This window comes from Anguilla anguilla, chromosome 2 (genome assembly GCF_013347855.1).
Source record: "Anguilla anguilla isolate fAngAng1 chromosome 2, fAngAng1.pri, whole genome shotgun sequence".
Classification (NCBI taxonomy): Eukaryota; Metazoa; Chordata; class Actinopteri; order Anguilliformes; family Anguillidae; genus Anguilla; species Anguilla anguilla.
This window is the reverse complement of record NC_049202.1, coordinates 51596534-51618443: the sequence shown is the minus strand read 5'-3', so window position 1 is coordinate 51618443 and position 21910 is coordinate 51596534. Positions and strand designations below refer to the sequence as shown.

The 21910-nt window shown below is 48.9% G+C and overlaps 2 protein-coding genes across 7 annotated transcripts in view; one reads left to right on the top strand and one right to left on the bottom strand.

The window, feature by feature from the left end:
- The window catches only part of LOC118221223 (inactive rhomboid protein 1), a 47362-nt gene extending 28941 nt beyond the window's left edge, over nt 1–18421 (top strand). For 3 of the 6 annotated variants that reach the window (XM_035406081.1, XM_035406082.1, XM_035406080.1), the window contains 16 exons: nt 267–374; nt 5665–5878; nt 6018–6224; nt 8380–8502; nt 8789–8952; nt 10198–10449; nt 10595–10706; nt 10977–11051; nt 11293–11454; nt 11738–11838; nt 12127–12190; nt 12308–12402; nt 12679–12754; nt 13968–14068; nt 16102–16255; nt 17218–18421. In XM_035406081.1, the coding sequence (XP_035261972.1) occupies nt 267–374; nt 5665–5878; nt 6018–6224; nt 8380–8502; nt 8789–8952; nt 10198–10449; nt 10595–10706; nt 10977–11051; nt 11293–11454; nt 11738–11838; nt 12127–12190; nt 12308–12402; nt 12679–12754; nt 13968–14068; nt 16102–16255; nt 17218–17637 (2428 nt within the window). In that variant the 3' untranslated portion in view covers nt 17638–18421. Of the gene's footprint in view, nt 1–266; nt 375–1709; nt 2446–3571; nt 4492–5664; nt 5879–6017; nt 6225–8379; nt 8503–8788; nt 8953–10197; nt 10450–10594; nt 10707–10976; nt 11052–11292; nt 11455–11737; nt 11839–12126; nt 12191–12307; nt 12403–12678; nt 12755–13967; nt 14069–16101; nt 16256–17217 lie in introns of those variants that run through there. The other 3 variants (XM_035406083.1, XM_035406084.1, XM_035406079.1) reach the window with 3 other exon arrangements.
- Nucleotides 18422–19531: 1110 nt separating this feature from the next.
- Nucleotides 19532–21731, bottom strand: aanat2 (arylalkylamine N-acetyltransferase 2). Its single transcript, XM_035406086.1, has 3 exons — nt 21424–21731; nt 20744–20898; nt 19532–20214 (listed from the first exon to the last, which is right to left on the bottom strand). Exons 1-3 carry the CDS (start codon nt 21587–21589, stop codon nt 19909–19911), a joined length of 627 nt encoding a protein of 208 aa, XP_035261977.1. The 5' UTR covers nt 21590–21731; the 3' UTR covers nt 19532–19908.
- Between the last annotated feature and the right edge of the window lie 179 nt (nt 21732–21910).

Here is a 21910-nt window from a genome sequence, read left to right as displayed (position 1 = left end):
AGGAGCCGCCTCGGTCCGAATGCCTGGATCGTCCTGTGGGCGTGTTGTCGTGACCCTGCATGCGCTCACCAGGCTGACCTGTGACTGCGTGCGTGCCCGGCGCAGCGGGCGCGTCCGCCTGCATGCCCCGCGCGGCCGCGCCGACGCGCTCTCTCCTCCGTTCCAGCTGACCTCTCTCTTTTTTTTTTCTTCTTCACTCTCTCCCTGTTTCCTGCTCTCCTTCCTTCACTCCTGCCCGTCTCCTGCCCCGCACTGCCCGTTTCCAGCAGCAAGAGGGTGCGCTTTGAGCGGATTAACACTGTGCCCATTAAAGGGCAGCGTGCCGGCCGCCGCGTGCCCCGGAGGCGTCAGTCCCTGTCCAAAATCTTCCTCAGGTACCGCGGAGGGTACTTACTAACGGGGAGGGGGGGCTAGGCCGCGGGACAGGACGTGAGAGATTGCACCCAAAGCCTGATTTGCTGCCTGACATCAACAGAGAAGCTGTCGTATCGTAGATAATGTTCTCCAAGCATTCACTCCTCTGTACACCGCCACTGTAGACCTCCACTGTACACATCCAAAGTCACTTAGGTCCAGTGTTGTCAACAACAAAGTCTAGTAGATTGTTCTAGAAGGAAAGACAGGAGGAGACTTAGTTTGGGCGAGCATTTATTGCAAATTGCCTCAGTAATTTCTGCCTGTTCTTAAAAATAGAAGATGTTGTGGCTTTCCAAGCCTTTTGAAGAATTGCTTGGACTTGTTGAAAACAATTTTGTTTTGATGGAAAGCCGTTCAGCAGCGCCATGCCGAAGGAGTAACCTTAATTGTGGACCACACCTTTTGGCTTTTCAGTGCGAGCAGAGGGAGAGGTCACGTGACCCAGCGCACACAGGGGCTACGCTATTTTCCCACTCCCAGTTTGCAAAGACATCTGCGTCACTTCAAAGGCCCTTTTGAGGCCACCTATGTGGGGAGGCGCTGTATTCCCACGCCACTGTTTGATGAGGAGCACATCAAAGGCGCCGCTGAGCTGGCCGTTCGGCTCGAGCAGAAAGCCTGCCGGTGTTTTCCGCCGAGCGCTCCCGCGACCCGGCGCTTCGATCGCGGATCGACCGGAGCCGGCGCCGGTGTCCTGTTCCCCGCGGCGGCGGCGGCGGCGTCCCTGACGGAGCGCGCGGATCGGGTTCCGCGTGGCACGGCGGCGCTCCAGGTGTTCCAGCGGGCGCGGCCCTATTTATAGCCGCGGAGGTCGGGTGGGTGGCCCGCCGGGCGGCGTGCCGGAGCCTGCGCGGTCGACGGGAATGCCAGCGATGCGCACGCAGCGCCGTCGCGAACAGGGCCAACCCGGGACCGGACCGCAGCGCGGCTGAGAGCCGCCCGACCCGCGGCGCACAGGTAAGGGGCCCCCGTGGGGCCGCGGGAGGCTCCCGTGGGAGCGGCAGGCGGCAGATGTTCCCCCTGCGCGCTAGGGCGCGGCGCCCCGGGCTAAGGCAGGTTTCGCGAACACGCCCCTCGTCAGGAGCGTGCAGGTCGCCCTCCCTGAACGCAGCTCCGCAGCTCCGCTTTGGCTTCCTGCCCCGAGGGGAAGCGCTCTGCTCTGAGCGCGCTCTGTCTCAGCCGGGTGTCTCCAGGTCTGCCACAGAGGGAGAACTCCACTCTGAAGCCTCTTCTGTACACTGCAAGCCGGTAGGCATCGCTGAGTTATTCTTTATTGTGTCAGTGATTATCGCGGAGTGTTACTTTCAGTTTGGTTCAGTCTCGGGGTGGCGTGAGTTAGTTCCGTAAAGCGATGACTTGTGAAGGTCAGACTTGTGTGTATCATTGACTCGTGGGGTTGACTGGCTTGGCTCAGCCTTCAGAATGTTCCAGCAGAGTGACCGTCTGCCTCACCGGGACAGTGACCGTCAGCATTATGGCCCGTCTCTAATGTGCCAGGGTAGATAATCTGGAGCGGGCGGTCTGGCATCTGTGTGCCGGGTGCCCGCTGACCTGTGCCAGTCGGCTGGCAGCGAGCGGAGGCGCTCGGTGCTCCTGTGTGTGCTGGGGCATGTTCGGGCACGTCCTCCCTCGCCGCGCTGCACTCTGCAGCTCCCGCTGTTTTCCCTTCCTGTCAGGCAGCGCTGTCACTGTTTGCGCGCTCTCCCAAAAAAGGCTGCACGGAACAGAGGAGAGCGTGTGAGGAGAGCAGAGGTAGAGAGAGAGGGGGAGAAAAGAGAGAGAGCGACAGAGAGAGAGAGAGAGAAACACTCTGCCGAGGTGCTCGTGTGAAGGGAAGGCTCTGAAGGGGGGACTGTGCCTGTGTGGTAGCCCTGGAGGGCTGCACAGCTGGAATAGCGTGCGAAGGGGCTGGGACTGCACTGGCACTGTGACTGCCTCGGACTGGGACTGTGCCTCTCCTGATGGGGGTTCCCTCTTCCTGCGAGAGGGCAGCATGACCGTTTCGGCTCCCTGGGAGGAGCGGGATAGGTAAGGAGCAGCGTGCGGGGGGGGCAGGAGAGGGGGGGGGGGGGTGGGGAACGAGCGTCCGGAGGAGCCGCGTGCGGGCAGCTCACGGACGCGTACGCCAGCTGCGTTGCGACTCGCGGAATTCTCTCCTTCCCCGCAGAGCTCAGACAAGTCCTTTGAAGTCTCTGGCTGGAGCGTCTCATTGTTGAAACGCTGCTCTTTGTGGGGAAATAGTGATGGATCGCATTGTACATCTGACTCTTTGAACAGAGCGCTAGCTAGCGCTCGTGTGTGTGTGTGTGGGGGTGTTTGTAGTAGACCGTATTCTCTGCCCTTTTTAAAACCTTGCGTAAGTCCTTGAATCACTTTGGGGAAAAAGTGATCTCTATAAATACTGTTGTGTTGAGCAACTCCACCTGGAGGAGATGAAAGGTAACTGGTGCGCTTTTCCATGTGGGACGCCACAAGCTGGCAGGACGGGGTGATTTGTGGGGTTTTTTTTTGGGGGGGGGGGGGGGGGGGTCGTTGTAGCGGCGGTGCTGGTATTTACTACCGATGCCAGTCCCATTCCGTCACAGGACAGACTCAGCTCATCGTCCGCTGCATTAATACTGAGCCATTCAGCGTAATCCGATTAGGGGCCGCCCGCTCCTCTCTGCTCCCCTCAGACAATCCCGCCTCTGATTAACCGTGACGCGCCGAGCGCGCTGCGTTGGCTGCGGGGTTCAGGAGTGCGTGTGGACCCCGGGGAAGAGGGCGGCCAAAAACGCGTACCTCACATCCTGTTGTCCAGTTGCCATGCGGCTTGCTCAGGAAGAGCAAATCAAATGGGCGGCTTTGTTGGCGTGCTCTTAGCACACCCTGGGCTGAGTTAGTGCTTTTTTTTTTTTATCTGGGTTTTCATCTCCAGCAGATACAGTACAGTGCTCTGTGGCCACACAACAGATGGAAGTTGTGTTTGCTGCTCTTTAAAATAGTTCCCCTGGGAAGTCATTCCAGTTTTTGGTCTCCCATGTTAGGTAAGGCGTCCAATGGCAAAAATGCTTACTGGGCCTGGCTTTTTTTTTTTTCTAAAATCCACTTTAAAACTTTCATCAAAAGTGGACAACAATGAGCAGTTTCTCCCCCCCCCCGTACCGCCATAAAAGGTCTCCCTCCGCCTGCCTCTCTGTAATGATGTAGTGGTGGACTCTGTTATTACTTAGAGCTCTCTTCTCTAAACAATCTGAATGTCCTCTCTCTGGCAAGGCTCCCTTCCTCCTCCTAATCTATACAGCGTAGCCGTGTCACCCCTACACTCATACACGCACACGCACACTCGCTCGCTCGCACACACAAACACGCGGCGCCCGTCCAAGGCGGGCCCGTGATGTAGGACCTCGCCATTCAAACACACAGAAAGGAGGACAGCCACACTCCTGCGCAAAAGACTTTTAAAAAAGAGGGTTAAAGACGACTTGTTCCCAGCGCCTGGGACGGCTGGACTGTGTCCCTAATGGAGAGTAGCAGGCAGGTAGTGATTCTTTCCCTGTGCTGTTCTTCGTCTCTCTGCTTCTGTGACGCACTTTCCCGAAGTCCAGCGCAGCTGCTCTGACTGTGCAGTGTTGAGTGCGCAGGCTGACAACTCAGTGTGTTCAGTGAGGAACCTGAGAATTACAGTGGAGTTACATTTATTTCAGTATCATGTTCACATAATTACTTGTTTTTATTACTTTTATTAATTTATCGTTGGTAAATACTGTGGTACATTTTCTTGTCTTTGAGTGTACTTTTACTAGTGGGATGTAATATTAACATTACAGTCTACTGAACTGTATGGTACTGTTTTATATCTGGAATGTGCAGTTGTAGATTGTGAATGTATCATGCTTGAGTATGCTGTCACCTGCTTTATAAATAATTAAACTTGGATTTGGAGATTTGGAGCTGATTGGCTCATTAATGTACTTCAGGGCATGTGTAGACAGCAGGCCTAAAGTCCATGGTCACTTTTTCCTGGGATTGGAGGTGAATTCATTGTCCTTTAACACAAAATTTTCTACTGAGGCCAGCTTTCAGACACCATAGGTTGGGAGGATTTTGTGAACATAGTCAAACTTTCTGTTGTGACGTGTGTATGTCTGTCTGTCTGTGTGTATGTTTGTGCATACATGAGTGTTTGTGCGTATACAGTATGTACACATGTGTGTTGTTGTTGTATATGAGTATGTATGTGTGAGTATACGTGCTTATGTGTGTTATATGTTAGTATGTGTGTGTGAGTATAACTGCACGTGTGTGTTGTATGTGTGTGTGAGTGTAAGTGCACATGTGTGTCTTGAGTATGTGTGTTTCTGAGTATACGTGCACGTGTGTGTTGTATGTGTGTATGTGTGTGTGAGTATAAATGCACGTGTGTGTGTTGTTGTTATATGTGAGTATGTGTGTATGAGTGTAAGTGCACGTGTGTGTTGTTATGTGTGTGTGAGTGTGAATGCACTGTGGGTGAGTGTTTAGTACTGTGTGTGCGCGTGCGTGCTGACTGTGCTGTGAGTATGTGTGTGTGAGTGTGAATGCACTGTGGGTGAGTGTTCAGGACTGTGTGTGTGCGTGCTGACTGTGCTGTGAGTATGTGTGTGTGAGTGTAAGTGCACTGTGGGTGAGTGTTCAGGACTGTGTGTGTGCGTGCTGACTGTGCTGTGAGTATGTGTGTGTGAGTGTAAGTGCACTGTGGGTGAGTGTTTAGGACTGTGCGTGTGCGCGTGCCTGCTGACTGTGCTGTGAGTATGTGTGTGTGAGTGTAAGTGCACTGTGGGTGAGTGTTTTGGACTGTGTGTGTGCGTGCTGACTGTGCTGTGAGTATGTGTGCGTGAGTGTAAGTGCACTGTGGGTGAGTGTTTAGGACTGTGTGTGTGCGTGCTGACTGTGCTGTGAGTATGTGTGTGTGAGTGTAAGTGCACTGTGGGTGAGTGTTTAGGACTGTGCGTGTGCGCGTGCCTGCTGACTGTGCTGTGAGTATGTGTGTGTGAGTGTGAATGCACTGTGGGTGAGTGTTTTGGACTGTGTGTGTGCGTGCTGACTGTGCTGTGAGTATGTGTGCGTGAGTGTAAGTGCACTGTGGGTGAGTGTTTAGGACTGTGTGTGTGCGTGCTGACTGTGCTGTGAGTATGTGTGTGTGAGTGTAAGTGCACTGTGGGTGAGTGTTTAGGACTGTGCGTGTGCACGTGCCTGCTGACTGTGCTGTGCTGTGCTGGCGCGCAGGGGCACGGCGGACTGGTTCGGCGTCAGTAAGGACAGCGATGCCACTCAGAAATGGCAGAGGAAGAGCCTGCGCCACTGCAGCCAGCGCTACGGCAAGCTGAAGCCCCAGGTCATCCGCGAGATGGACCTCCCCAGCCAGGACAACATCTCCCTCACCAGCACTGAGACGCCCCCGCCCCTCTACGTGCCCGCCTCCCAGCATGGCATGCAGAAGGTAGGGCAGTACCGTGGGACAGGACTTACCCGTCTAAACCTTCCGTTCAGCACGGACCAAACTGAGCACTCTGCCACTGTCACGTGATCACCCCAGTGAGAAATGGATATTCTGCTCTCTTCTGCGTCCCGCTCCCCAGATTGTGGACCCCCTGGCGCGGGGGCGAGCGTTCCGCATGGTGGAGGAGGTGGACGGGTACAGCGTGCCCCAGACTCCCATAACCCCCGGTGCCGCCTCGCTCTGCTCCTTCACCAGCTCCCGCTCCGGCTTCAACCGGCTGCCCCGGCGACGCAAAAGGGAGTCCGTTGCCAAGATGAGCTTCCGGGCGGCGGCGGCTCTGGTCAAGGTGAGCTGTGCTGAGCTAGCTTTAATCATACTTCACATTTATCATTTATCTACTTTCTGACAGTATTTGTTTTGACTGTGATAGTAAGTGACAGCAATTGTGTTTTACCACTAGAGGCACCAGAGTGTGAGAAGACGCAAAGTAGTGGCCTTTGATGGTCATTTTGCAGTCAACAGTGTTACTGTGTATCATATTAAAGTTTAATGTAACACTATCAATTTCTCTAGCGCTGCATAATATGTGTATGCATGAGGGCTGCCTTCTCAAGTGATGTAGTACAGCGGTTCCAAAACCTGTGTTCTTAAAGGAATACCTCAGGGTTCAGGGTAAAGTAGTGTCTCTTTAAAGAGTATTTTGTTTATATTTTCTTGTTTATTTTGTTTATATAAATACATTCTTCGTAATAGTGTGATCATTTAAATTTTTAAGTAGATTTATATATCAGCACCTGATACTGATCCATGATATAACGATTCTGGTGCATTTCAAGCAATTATTACCTAGGAGGTCCTTATAGGTAATGACGCCTGTTTGTGCATTTTTTTCGTCCGTTCGTTTGTCCATTGGTCCATAACAGGCATACTAAGCAATGGCTGGATTGCCAATTTGGTGTGCACATTCATGTTCTGAAGAGAAATAACCCTATTGATTTTGGTGACCCCATGACCTTTCCCCTAGAGCCACCATCAGGCTAAACTTTCGGGTTGCGATCGAAATATCTCAAGAAGTAATGGCCGGATTGCCATCAAATTTGCTGTGCACATTCATATTCCCAAGGGAAAGAAACCTATTGATTTTGGTGACCCCATGACTTTTCCTCTAGTGCCACTGTCAGGCCAAACATATCTTGGAAAGTAATGACTGGATTGCCAGGATATTTGTTGTTGTGCCTTGGTGGAGGCCTGCACTCTACTGACTGTATTCTTTCTAGTTTAACATAGGTTTGGTTTGTGTGGGTGGCTATGTAAATAAATCCCAAAGCAAAAGCAAAAGCAGAAGTGGTCTTGCAAATGTTAAGAGTGTTTAAAGCCGAGACATTAACCAATGCCCTTTTGAACAAAACAGTCACAAGAAACAAATGCAGTTAAGCACTATTTCAATTTGTCTAATAATTTGTGCTGCCAAATGAATATGAATTCAGACACAAGGCTAAGTTGTTTTCAGGTACACATAGTATTTCTTCAACCATTGTTGGTACCTTATGGATAGAAAATAATACATTTTTATTCCAGCACTGGCTTCAACAGCAGCATGTCAGAGCTAGAATTCATGACACTGATGGAATCTGATACAGACATGAATAATGTAGATCTCACTACGAGACAGATTATTGTCCATGCACCCATATAAAGTTTTCACTTTTTGACTGTCATGCAAATGTTTAACCAGAACTTGACATGAATCTAAATATGGCTTAGGGCCACAGAACACTGCATTACAAGTAAATAAACAGGTAACTTCTATCTGGGGCTGTAACAACACGTCAACATGATTGGTTTAGTCAGGTTTATCTGTGTATTTTTGTTGTATTCATTTTTCATAGTGCACATTCAGAAAGTGAAGTATTTCCTCCAGAACTAAAAATAAAATACTGAAGCGGAGGATTATGGTGCAGAAGATTCCAATTATAAAATGCATCTTTTATTTTCATGTTGGCAAGAACACCCACTTGATAAAGGGGCCAATTAAATTGTAAAGGTTGATGGTTGTAAAAATTGTAAAATGGTTAAATAGGATTTTAGTGATCTTAAAAGCCTGTAAGTTAGAACAGATGTATTTATCTGTATATAAATATATAATACTCAAAGTAGCCGTGCTATGTACTAACCAACACTGTCCACAAACTGCAGGAATCTGGCCCTTGAGCTAGATGACCAAAGAACTATTAACTGTAACTGGAACCCATACAATAGTTCCTTTGGAAGAGCAGAACTATTTGGATATCAAACTTACTGTGGCCCTCTCAATGAAACCAGTGTTTCTGTGTACCACATGCCAGTTATATCATGCTGTGCAGTGCTTAGGCTGAAGGTTGAGAAGTATAGTCACAATGTATTGTTGTCTGAGAGAGAGAGAGAGAGGGGGAAAGAGAGTGAGTGTGTGTTTGAATGGCGCATTGACAGCAGGAAGGTGACCAGCGTGACTGTTTCCTCAGGGCCGCTCTTTGCGAGAGGGTACTTTGAGGCGGGCCCAGAGACGCAGTTTCACCCCGGCCAGTTTCCTGGAAGAGGATACGGTGGACTTCCCTGACGAGCTGGACACCTCCTTCTTCGCCAGGGTGAGGGAAAGGGCACGTCTCCACAATCGGTTTGGCTGCGACGTGTGCCTGCTGCTGTGCGCTATGGCTATGCACTGACCTTACTGTACACCAAGACAATGCTATTCATTTAGTAGTTCAGGCCTATCACTGTAATGTTACAACATCGCCCCCTGGAGGATTATTTTTTTTAACAAGGACTCAGATTCTGTACTATTGTCACGATTGTTTATTTGTTTTTAGAATGGTTGGAAAGTGTGTGTACAATGAGGTGTTCTTCGGTCTCCCTCCCCTTCCTCCTCCACAGGATGCCCTGATGCACGAGGAGCTCTCCACGTTTGCCGATGAGGTGTTCGAGTCGCCTTCGGAGGCCGCCATCAAAGAGGCGGAGTCGAGCAAGGTGCTGGACGACAGCGATATGACAGGCAGCGCACTGGATAAGAGTGAGCTGGAGAGGAGCCACCTCATGCTGTGAGTCTGTATAGCGCTTGCAGTCTGGCTATCTGCACACACACACACACATGCATACTTACATACACACACACACACACACACACATGCATACTTACATACACACACACTCACACCCACCTACATACACACAGTCATATTCACAATCCATTTAATGTACACATTACATTACATTACATTACAGGCATTTGGCAGACGCTCTTATCCAGAGTGACGTACAACAAAGTATGTAACCATAACCAGGAACAAGTGTGTTGAAAACCCTAGAGAGAAGTACCGTTCCAAGTGCAGGGAACAACCGCATAGTTTAACTTGGACCCTGAAGGTAAAATGATTAACACTAACACAAACAAGAACAGCAACAACGCAGTCTATGCAAAAATACAAGCAGTAGTTAAGACACGAGTGCATTAACTAAGCCAACTACGCAACAGCTACCTAGTTACAACCCTAAGCTTACAGTCAATTTAGAGATTACAGGGAGGTAGGGAGGGATGGGGAGAGGTGCAGCCTGAAGAGGTGAGTCTTCAGTTGTCGCTTGAAGTGGGTCAGGGTCTCAGCTGTTCTGACCTCCACGGGGAGGTCATTCCACCATCGTGGGGCCAGAACAGACAAGAGACGTGATCAGGAAGTGCAAGTGCGAAGAGGGGGAGGTGCCAGGCGTCCTGAGGTAGCGGAACGGAGGGGTCTGGCTGGCATGTAGGGTTTGAAGATCTTGTGGAGATATGCTGGGGCTGATCCCATGACTGCCTGGTATGCTAGGACCAATGTTTTGTCCTTACGCTTACGCACAGGTCTTGTAATAAGTCTAACCACCAATCATAGCCTAACTACTATGATATGTGCCCCATAACATGAGCTGAACTTGTGCAACGAACAGGCAGTAGCACAGTACCACGCTGTGGCACTTCTACAACGATAGGCTGTAGCAGAGCTCCTGTAAAGTGTTCCCATGGCTTTGTCAGTGAGTGTGGCTGAGGCTGGCTGAGGTAAACAGAGCTGCTTGGGCTTGTACAAAGAGACCACATGTAAACAGAGCACCGACCGCACTGGTATCCCATCACACTCTGCTAAACCCATGCCTGCGTGCCCTGCCCCATAGCAAACACAGGGCTGGCACCAACTACCCATCCTGCCACCTGTCTGTGCCACCTGTTTCCGTGTTTTCCAGCCTCTTTTTGGAAATAGGGTCCATTTTGGCTCCTTCTGCCTGGTGGGTCATTATTGGCGCTTCTCTTCCCGCAGGCCGCTGGAGCGAGGCTGGCGCAAGGGCAAGGAGGGCGCGCTGGTGCAGCCCAAGGTACGCCTGCGCCAGGAGGTGGTGAGCGTGAGCGGGCAGCGGCGCGGCCAGCGCATCGCCGTGCCCGTCAAGAAGCTCTTCGCCCGCGAGAAGCGGCCGTACGGCCTGGGCATGGTGGGCAAGCTCACCAACCGCACCTACCGCAAGCGCATCGACAGCTACGTCAAAAGGCAGATTGAGGACATGGATGACCACAGGTACCGCCTGACAGCCCCCTGCCCCCCCTTAGCTAATGTTATTCCTGCTGCACATTCTTCTTATGGATTCTGTGCTGGTTGCCTTGAGGATACAGAGCCCGTGTTAAATGACTGTGCACTGATTCAGTGTTATATGTCTCCTCAGGCCTTTTTTCACATACTGGATAACATTTGTCCACTTGCTGATCACAATCCTGGCAGTGTGCATCTATGGCATTGCACCAGTGGGCTTCTCACAACACGAGACCGTAGATTCTGTGAGTATAAATCCTCGTGTCATCCACTCTCACAACATTACTAAGAGTTTAATGCAGCTCTTTCCAGTTTTAAAATAAGAAACATGAAAAATTGACACGGAGGCAAAGTGGTATTAGCAAATAAACCGTATATAAAAGTACTGAAAGAAAAATGGACTTCATTGTAGATGAAAGAGACAAAATAGACAAAGCTGCTTTGCCATTGCTTCCAAACAGGAGTGTAACGATGTTACCATTGCATTTCATGAGGCATCTTCTTTTATGTTCCAGGTTTTAAGAAATAAAGGTGTTTATGAAAACGTAAAGTTTGTACAGCAAGAAAACTTCTGGGTTGGGCCAAGTTCGGTAAGCGATGCTTTGAGTTTTACATTGTGTACATTTGGAGCTGTCATTAAATAGAAAAACAGTATATTAGAAACTGGTAATGATAAATTGTAAGCGTGCAGGACACACTTAATGTACAGTTAAACTTCTTAAGGACAGCCATTTATTTACCATGGATCAGGGATCTGGGATACGGCAGGACCGGAATCACAGAACCCACGTGATTAATGTGCCTCTTACATTTTCATTGCTCGGCCTGCAGGAGGCGCTGATTCACCTGGGGGCGAAGTTCTCCCCCTGCATGCGGCAGGACCAGCAGGTGCACGATCTGATCCAGGAGAAGAGGGAGAAGGAGCGCCATTCTGCCTGCTGCGTGCGCAACGACCGCTCGGGCTGCGTGCAGACGTCTGAGGAGCAGTGCTCTGTGAGCGCCAGACTCCAATGCGCACACACATCCACGTTCTCCCATGCACACGCACACATGCACGCGCATATCAGCATGAGCATGTGCAGGTGCCCACATGTACGCATACAAATGGCACAGTATACGCATACAAATGATACAGTATACACCCATACACATGCACACACACACACACACACACACAGTATTTTTGTTCGCACACACATGCACTGAAACACACACAGGATACATGGTGGCCAACATTGAGAGCTGCTGTAACCCTGTTTCTCTCCCATGGTCTTAGACTACCCTGGCTGTGTGGGTGAAGTGGCCTCAGCATCCCAGTGCCCCGCACCTGGAGGGGAAAGTGAGGCAGTATGGATCTGTGTGTCAGCAGGACCCCAGGTAAGACCACCATGTAGCACCTGTGTATACCGGCACAAACAGGTAACAGTTACAGACAGCTGCTCTGACTGTACCCTTAACTGTTCCCCCATTAGCAGTGTGCAGTGTAGAGGCCTGTAGTTTCTCTTTCTTCGATTGTTCTATCCTACCCTCAGTGTGATTGGTCTGTACCTCACCAACCCTCCATGTGATTGGTCTGTACCTCATCAACCCTTGTTGTGATTGCTTTGTATCTCACCAACTTGGGTGTGACCTGTCTGTCCCTCCCTATTTATTTTTTCTGCACAGGATTTGTCTGGAGCCAGCCTCTGGGTCACCTCACGAATGGCCTGATGACATCACAAAGTGGCCAGTGAGTACAGCCACACAACATATTCAGCTGACCCACACAGTTCTGATTCCATCCATGCATTCACACAGTAGTGACCCTTAACTACCACTGACGCTTTGAATATTGATCCGTTCACAGATCTGCACCAAATTAAGCACGGGGAACCACACCAACCTGCCCCACATAGACTGCGCCATCACCGGCCGGCCCTGCTGCATCGGCACCAAAGGGAGGTGAGGAGAGCCGGCTCAGACAGGCCTCTGAGGGGAACCGCTCCCGCACACTTCCGCTGGTCTGGAACACTGACGCACGCAAGGCCTCCACGTCTCCAGAGATCTTTACTTTTCTGATTCATCAGTCAATTGAATGTCAGTGTTCACCCACTTGTTGTAACAGTATGAAAAGCTGCAGGGATATCACAGTGTAGTCCTTGCTGTGGAGATCTGTGAGTGTTGGCCTGTGAGGTGCCCTGCCCTGACACCCTGACTCTGTGCGTTTGACCTGCGCAGGTGTGAGATCACATCCCGGGAGTACTGTGACTTCATGATGGGTTACTTCCATGAAGAAGCCACGCTTTGCTCACAGGTGAGATAGTGGTGATGGTGCCGTAAACAAGGACTCTACCTGAAGATATGATTAGTCATTCACTAAACTCACTGTTTTATTCATCAACAAAGCAAACCAATAACAGCAGGTTGAGAGAAAATATTGGTTTTAAGGAACAATATCTGCATCTCAAGTTCACAAGGGAAAATATACTAATTTCTGACAACAAATGTATAAAATATTACAATGGTAGGCATTTGTTCAGAGAAAATGGAGAGCTAACAGTTATTAGAAGAGTGTATGGGTAGTTGGTAGTAGCTATAGACATACTGTAATTGTCTTGTGAATAGTGAGCGCATTGTCAGTGTTAGTCGCTGGTAGGGTGTTACGTTGAGCCCATAGACACTTTGACATATTAATCTGATTTAGCACATATTAGTCACTGATTTAGCACAGTCGGGGGGCAGCCATCTGTGGTGTGGCATCTTTCAGTGAAATGTTGTAAGTTTAGCCCATTTCACCGGGTCTGTACCAGCACAACTGAACAGCTGACTCAGTCCAGAACCAGCTCAACGCTAGCGCTACTGGTCCGGGCATGTGAGGCTGACAGCAGAGGACGACCGCACGCCAGGTGTGTCTGAGATCAAAGGGGGTGCAATCCACCTTTAAGAAGGTCGCGTTAATTTTCAGAGTAGCATAGAGTCTAATCCCTTTCATCTGAACTGCCAAGAGAGCACTGCTGCTGATCCCCACATGTAGCCGTGCTCAGTCTGAAGCACTGGGGACCTGCATAGGCATCCCCGCCAGCACCAGCACATTCTCTAGACTGAGAAGAGAGATGGTGGTTCTCTGAGGGAAAATGCTGATGGCTGCATGAGAGATGTTTCTCTCTGGTAGTTGGAATGATGGTGGAAACAGTATAATGAATCTCAAAATTGTATAATGAATCTCCAAATTGTATAATGAATTCCAGAATTGTATAATGAATCTCAAAATTGTATAATGAATCTCCAAATTGTATAATGAATCTCCAAATTGCATAATGAATCTCTAAACTGTATAATGAATTCCAGAATTGTATAATGATTATCAAAATGGATCGTAGTCATGTTCACACCAAAGGGTGCTGTTCGAACATAATAAATGGACTTGTATTTTGATACTGCCTGGTCTCGTTTCATCATGAAGACGGCTTTTATGTGCTGTCTTTGAGCTCCGGGGGGTAAAAAATGAAACTGTTGACTTCCTCCAGGTGCACTGTATGGACGACGTGTGTGGGCTGCTGCCGTTCCTCAACCCTGAGATCCCAGATCAGTTCTACAGGCTGTGGCTCTCCCTCTTCCTGCACGCCGGGTGAGTGGGCAGGGACCTGACTGCGTGCGGCCACAAGGAGGCGCTGTCCTCACACCATTCAACGCAACCAGTGCCATCTGACAGTCAAATATATTACTTTCACAGTTAAGCTATCACACTATGCTTGTATTTATCTGAAAACAGCTCTCCATCAGGGTATATGTATCCACAGACAATAGCAGACCTGCCTGCATAGTAGTTTAGTCTCAAATGTAATAAATGCTCAGGTAAAGATGATAATGCGATGAGTTTCAGTATTCCCATGCAGATCCCTTAGGGTGAACGTAGTGTGTAAAATACTGTGTAACAGAGTGTTCACAGCCTGCCTGTCCAGGCAGAACATCCCCAGAGCCTTCCTCCACGTGCTCAGGCCACACTCACCAAGAACTACCTGCTCTTCTCATTACATAGATTCTCCGCTAATGCTCCTTTGTCTTTAAGCATTTAATTCTCTATGAGCTTCGGAGGCCTTTTAAATAGAGTGGTATCCACTCCGCCCCGAGCTTGTTTACCGTGTTTTATGCTAGCGTGAAAGTGTCTGGCCGACAGATCAGTTGGGCCCAAATCCTCTGCCACTATTTATACACATGCACTCTGTTTGTTTCATCCCTGTGGATTTAGCCAGTGTGGCTCCTTTTATGGTGTGTCCTCTTACTAATGTGAAAAACATTCACATAAACACTGCGCTGTTTTCCCCCCCAAACATTTTCCTCAAGAGCGATTTCTGGTTAACAAAGCCTGGGCAGAGAACTGTTCCTTGTGTTCAAAAAAAGCACAGTGAAGCCATAGGCCAAGGGGGAGTTGGAGTTGGTATTTCCCACAGTGTGTGTGGAGTTGTCAGTATTTCCCACAATGTGTGTGTAGTTGTCAGTATTTCCCACAGTGTGTGTGTAGTTATCTGTATTTCCCACAGTGTGTGTGTAGTTATCTGTATTTCCCACGGTATGTGTGTAGTTATCAGTATTTCCCACAGTGTGTGTGTAGTTATCTGTATTTCCCACAGTGTGTGTGTAGTTATCTGTATTTCCCACAGTGTGTGTGTAGTTATCTGTATTTCCCAGTGTGTGTGGAGTTTTCAGTATTTCCCACAATGTGTGTGTAGTTATCTGTATTTCCCACAGTGTGTATGTAGTTGTCAGTATTTCCCTCAGTGTGTGTGTAGTTATCTGTATTTCCCACAATGTGTGTGGAGTTGTCAGTATTTCCCAGTGTGTGTGGAGTTTTCAGTATTTCCCACAATGTGTGTGTAGTTATCTGTATTTCCCACAGTGTGTATGTAGTTGTCAGTATTTCCCTCAGTGTGTGTGTAGTTATCTGTATTTCCCACAATGTGTGTGGAGTTGTCAGTATTTCCCACAGTGTGTGTGTAGTTATCTGTATTTCCCACAGTGTGTGTGTAGTTATCTGTATTTCCCACAGTGTGTGTGGAGTTATCAGTATTTCCCACAGTGTGTTTGTAGTTGTCAGTAATTTCCCACAGTGTGTGTGGAGTTATCTGTATTTCCCACAGTGTGTGTGGAGTTATCTGTATTTCCCACAGTGTGTGTGTAGTTATCTGTATTTCCCACAGTGTGTGTGTAGTTGCCAGTATTTCCCACAGTGTGTACACTGTTTGGATGAAGGTGCCTCTGACTCTAAGCTCCAGATCTGCAAACTACTGTGTCCTTCTGTTGAATCTTCTTTGGACAGAATCCAGACACTTTGCAGACATTACTTAGATAATCTCCTCACTGACGGTTAGTTCAGAGTTTTTTTTTACCATAATGCTGCAGATTTACTGTTGATCGGCTCATTCGTAAACAAATAACTACTACAGAGGAAGAAATTTACTGCAGCAATGAGATTACACTAGAAGGACAAGGGATGGGAAAAAAAGTTTGAAAGAATGCTAATTAGCAATTGCCGCTGTCTTTCAAAATCAATTTTTGACATTTACATTATGTTCAAAGTTTTCTGTGCTCCCCATTGTGTGTGTGGAGTTGTCTTTGTTCTCCTGCATGTATGGAGTTTGACTCTTCTCTCTCCCTGACTAGGATTCTGCACTGCCTGGTGTCAGTGTGCTTCCAGATGACCATCCTGAGGGACCTGGAGAAGCTGGCGGGCTGGCTGCGGATCTCCATCATCTACATCCTGAGCGGCATCACCGGCAACCTGGCCAGCGCCATCTTCCTGCCTTACAAGGCCGAGGTGCGACCGCCCCTTCCATACCACCGCTGGGCTCTTTCACATTACAACACATTACATTGCATTACAGCCATTTAGCAGACACTCTTATCCAGAGCGACTTAGACAACGTTTTAAATAGGATTTATATTGCATCCAGTTATACACCTTGATATGTACTGAAGCAATGCAGGTGAAGTACCTTGCTCAAGGGTACAACGGCAGTGTCCTACCGGGGAATCGAACCTACGAACCTTTAGGCTAAAAGACCAACTCCTTACCCATTATACTGCGCTGCCGCCCAATTCCAATTTGGACAGGAGGTCACTCAGCAGTATACATTAGAAGGACTGGTATTGTAAATTCCGGAAAATCTATTGCTTGAAAAATGGCGAGGCCTTCAAATGAGAGTTCTTAAAACTGCTGACTGAGAATGTTATATTTAATGCAGCTTAGCTTTATGGATTAGAGCTAGGTCATGGATTTAGGATGGTGTGTCCTGGGAGATCAGTGATTTTACTCACGTGTGTGGGTGGTGTGTGTGTGCGCTGCTTTGGTCTCCTGTGGTTTGTGTGTGTGCATGCGTGTGTGTGTGTGCATGTTTGTGTGTGTGCTTGCGTGCATGCGTGTGTGTATTTGCTTTTGTGTATCTGTGTGTGTGTGTGCTTGCGTGCGTGCGTATGTGTGTATTTGCTTTTGTGTGTCTGTGTGTGTATGCTTGCGTGCATGCGTGTGTGTATTTGCTTTTGTGTGTCTGTGTGTGTGTGTGCTTGCGTAAGTACGTGTGTGTGTATTTGCTTTTGTGTGTGTGTGTGTGTGTGTGTGTGCTTGCGTAAGTACGTGTGCGTGTATTTGCTTTTGTCTGTGTGAGAGTGCTTGCGTACGTGTGTGTGTGTGTGTGTGTGTGTGTGTGCACGTGAGCTGTACAGTATGTGAGCTTGTGTGGTCCTATCTGACTGCCCCTCCTGTGGTTTGTGTGGGGGCAGGTGGGGCCCGCGGGCTCTCAGTTCGGCATCCTGGCCTGCCTGTTCGTGGAGCTGATCCAGAGCTGGCAGATCCTGGCCAGGCCGTGGCGCGCCTTCGCCAAGCTGCTCTGCGTGGTCCTCTTCCTCTTCGCCTTCGGCCTGCTGCCCTGGATCGACAACTTCGCCCACATCTCGGGCTTCATCTCGGGCTTCTTCCTCTCCTTCGCCTTCCTCCCCTACATCAGCTTCGGGCGCATGGACATGTACCGCAAGCGCTGCCAGATCATCGTCTTCCTGGTGGTGTTCGTGGGCCTGTTCGCCGGGCTGGCGGTGCTCTTCTACATCTACCCCATCAAGTGCGAGTGGTGCGAGCTGCTCACCTGCATCCCCTTCACGGACAAGTTCTGCGAGAAGTACGACCTCAACGCGCACCTCCACTGAGGCCACCCCACCCCCCGGCTGCGGTCCCGGGGCGAGGGAGTTTGGGGCGGAGAGGGAGCAGCTGGGCTGGCTCTATTCCCAAATCCCTGTCCCCCTCCTCCAGGAGAATGGCTGGTGGAGCGGCGTCGTGTTCTCTGACACTAGCCCCCTCTGAAACTGACATTCATCCATTTCATTATTCTATTTTTTTACTTTTCCAAATCCCGTCGTTAGAGCTTCATAGAATCATGGATGTTTTAACCCTGAAACGTTTCTTATTTCCGTCAGCCTGAACCCTCTCAATCACTCTGGAAACAATAGAAATATCTGCATATCATCAGATTCAACTGGGAGAGCCACCCTCCCTTAAAAACCCTCTCATATCTGCTGAAGAGGAGTCAGAGGAACCAGCCCTGGATAGACTGATACCAACCCAGGCGCTGCTCCTCTTTTGTCCATTAGAGAAAAGTTTGACAGTTTTTATGGTTTTAGATTTTTTTATTATTATTTTTGAAGCACTTCACAAACCAGGCTTAGGTTGCAATATTTTCCCGAGAAACCTCAGAAACAACCTCCACCAGGGTAATCAAAACCAACTAAAGAACACCTTTGGTGCCTTGCTGAAAAATGTACCATGTACCAACTACTGCCATATTTTTGTTACACTAGATTGAGCACTCAAATGTTAACCATTTATTTGTTTACTGCTACTAAAGTGGTGATGAATGGCAAGAGGTAGTGTTTTAGCTACCACCTACTTACTTGTAACTGAGAATACAGCAAGAGAGTGCCTCGTGCTGCCTGATGATGTGTTCGTGTGGTTCTTTCTTTGGCATCTGTGTGTTTGGTCTGATGAGTGCGGTGTAGGTTGGGTGGTGTGTCCGATCCAGCACGCTTCTCTACTTTTGAGTATGCTTGTTGAGTACACTGTGTGAGAAAGATGTTAAGTTGGCAAACATTTCCCTAAATCTGGTGTACTTAAAATCCCAGGATGATATACTTACAAGGGTTTTGCTGAGTATGTTCTGGAGCATACTTTTCAGGAAGTAAATGACCATTTTAGACCCAGAAATATGGCGCACAGCTTCGCTTTAAAAATGAGGAGCAGCTTCACTGGCATTTTCCTTCAACAACAATGGCATTGTGAGCATGACCGCACAAGGCAGAACGTCTTATGACATTTCCACAGTACAGTTGGAGAATAGAATATGTATAAAATGAAAACACTGTTTTATATGCACATGGAGACTTCTGGGATTATTTTTCAGTGTATGAATAGAAAAACTTACTCTGCTTATTATGACAGTTGGAAAAGATTCTGTATTCCAGACATGCCCATATCTTGCCTAAAAGTTGTAGTTTTTCATATCAGAATGTCATAAAGGGTGTCTTTAAACTTTTATTTCACATCTCAGATTTTGAAAAATGATGTGATATGATAAAAATGACATTTGTAATGTCATAGCAAATTGCAAGTACCGTTTCTAACAGATTTTTTGAGACGGGTTCTGCTTGAATCTTTGGTTTGCAGTTACATCATACATTGCAGAGCACATTAAAAGCAAAAATATGTCAGCAGGTCTCTTACAGACAGTGAGTATTGAAATGCATGAATTCCATAGGTTTTATAAAAGAAAATGGTATTTACAGTACAGTACTGAAGTGCCCCTTTTTCTAAAGCACAATGGAACATATTTTCTGAATTACAGTTAAAAAGTTAACACATCTTGTATGACTGAAATTGCCCCATCTTGGTCAGTGCATTTGATTGGACTGCTGTGAGTAAGAGACAGATCGTGGCTTTGTGACCAGTGCTGGATTTCTAGAGCGTTCAGGCCGAGTGTGGTGTGAAGATTCTGGGTTTCTGTGGACAGTCTCTTGATGATGAAGGCCTAATCGCATCAGTCCAGTCTGAACTCACTCACTCTCTCTCTCTCTGCCAGATCACGCTGGCCCTTTGCGGCTTGTTGAGGTCGACGATTGTAAAAGGTTAAGGAAGGCTGAGGTGGACCTTGGGGGTCTTCAGGCAGATAAGGTCTGCCTCTCGTTACAGTTCATTGCCTGGGATAAGGCACCCCTATGTGAGATAAGACGACACGAACACCGCTTGTGGTGCAGCCGTCCTGTACTTCTTTATGAGGTGTTTTGACTGGTCTGAGGACGAGCTGGGTGAACAGGTAGATCATTGGTCAGACTCGGGTGAGTCTGCGGCAGAGTCTGTGTGGCACTGGCGTTGTGGGTGAGGGGGGCCCTCTCCGGAGGCGGTGACAGAGCCGGGGACGGCGGGCGGCGCTAGCAGCCGCTGTTCCGCCGGGCGTAGGCCAGGCCCCCGAGCAGGTACTCCATCTCCATGAAGGCGAAGGAGCCCACGCTGATGGCGGAGGGCCCCTTCTCCTTGAAGCCGGCCTTGAGGTAGAAGGGCACCAGGAACTCCTCGCAGACCAGCAGGGCGCGGCGCAGGCGCGGCAGGCAGCGCAGGTACTGCAGGTAGCGCCACAGCAGGATGGAGCCCTTGCCCTGCTGCCGGCAGTGCCGGTGCACCGAGAGCACGTGGATGTGCACCGCCGTCGTGTCCGCAACGTGCCTGGTCATGGCCTCCTGGTGCACGGGTCAGCCGGCCGGCCCACGTGTAAACACCATTAAAGACAACAGCAGCACACAGTGAGGAGCAGATCATCACTTCCCACAGACAACACAACCATCCCCACTGCCCTGTAGGTGTTCCACTCTTCCCTTGACTGTTGGTGCTATTTTGGACACCTCTCTATTAGCTGTGAAGCATGAGCTTAGCATGGCCAACACATTAAACCCTCATTGTGCATTACTATGCTGTGTGACATTTGTGGCATCTGTTGTGTGATGAGTACAAGTCCAAATATATCAGATTTGTCCTAACAAAGATCATATCAAGTGAAAAAGATCTAATTATTTTTCTGAGCAGACGAGCACTATGTGGAATCTGAAGTTCTATGCATCTTAAATTAATTTTACAATCTAATTCACACATAACCATGAGATTTCAACTTGTTTTTTGGCCTGACTTCTGGGAGCTGAGCCCCAGATACACTGTGTACTGTATAAGCTGTGCATAAAGCTTAAGATGCTGAGTGAAGGGTCGCTCTGTCACCTGTGCCAAGCGCTCCTTGTCCCAGCCGGAGCCGATGATGAAGGCCACCAGCTGTCCCTCCTCAAACCAGCCCAGGGACAGCTCCGGACACTGGCCCAGGAAGCCCAGAACCTCCTCCAGGGTGAGTGGGCACTCCCCGGACACTGAGATAAAAGCTGGGGAGAAGAGGTAACGGATGGAGGCAGTGTCCCTAAAGCCGGAATCTCCGTTTTTGGCAGAACACAAATTTGCCAGATGTCAAAGCAACGTTAGAGTATTCATCTAATTTAAGCATTTAATTTTATCCTTCTTTTAATATGCGACCCCGTAAAAAAAATTGTTCTTCTAAAATTCTACACGGACATTTGGCAGATGAATTCGCTTTTTGAATCAGATGTTTGTGCACAATGTATAGTTATACAGTTTACAAATTGCATAATTTACTATATTAGTCATTTTTACTGAAATTGGAAAGTGCAATATCAAAATTATAGGTCATGATGACTGAAATTACAGGACTGATTCTGTTTATTCTGTGCACCAAAGCTAACTTAAGGCTACCACAGCATTACTGTATTGCTCATAGTGTCATCACAGGTATCTGAAACTAGTCTCCCCAGTTAAGTCATTTCACCAAACAAAATGTATCCAAACATCCCACCAAAACTGCCATGATTCAAACACTTAACACGGCCACGTACCTTCCCTCTCGATCTCGAACACGCTGATGGCGTCCTGCGGCGTGAGGTTGCGGAACTCGCTGGCGGGGAGCGTGTGGCGGCGCTGGCGCCCGGGGCTGGCCACGCTCACCGGGGTCTTGAGGAAGAAGGGCCGGAGGAAGGGGGAGCTGATAGCCTGCTGCGCCATGGCGACGGGGGAGCCTCCTGCTGCCTGTAACCTGGACGTCCCGAGGAGGAAGTGAGACCGCGCCCGACAGCTCCGTGCCCCTCAGTCACTGTGCACTCCCTCAGCGAAGGTTAATCTGAACCCCAGTCAGCTGGCTGCTGTGACCTCTACGGCTCTCTCCCTGTAACCCCTGTCTCCACCTCTTCTCCTCCTGCACTCCCTCGCCCTCCCGCCCCTCTCTCTTTTAAGAGGGTTATCTGTCTACGCACATGAATTGTGAAATTATCCCAAAGACCCTCTGACTAGGGGTTAGCTAGAATGTGAGCATTTTGTTAAATGTGT

Coding starts and splice junctions, on each gene's coding strand:
- aanat2 (XM_035406086.1), bottom strand. CDS start 21,589: ATGGCGCAGCAGGCTATCAGCTCCCCCTTCCTCCGGCCCTTCTTCCTC. Junction 20,899..21,423: donor GTTCGAGATCGAGAGGGAAG/GTACGTGGCCGT, acceptor TCTTCTCCCCAG/CTTTTATCTCAGTGTCCGGG. Junction 20,215..20,743: donor ACAAGGAGCGCTTGGCACAG/GTGACAGAGCGA, acceptor CCCGTGCACCAG/GAGGCCATGACCAGGCACGT.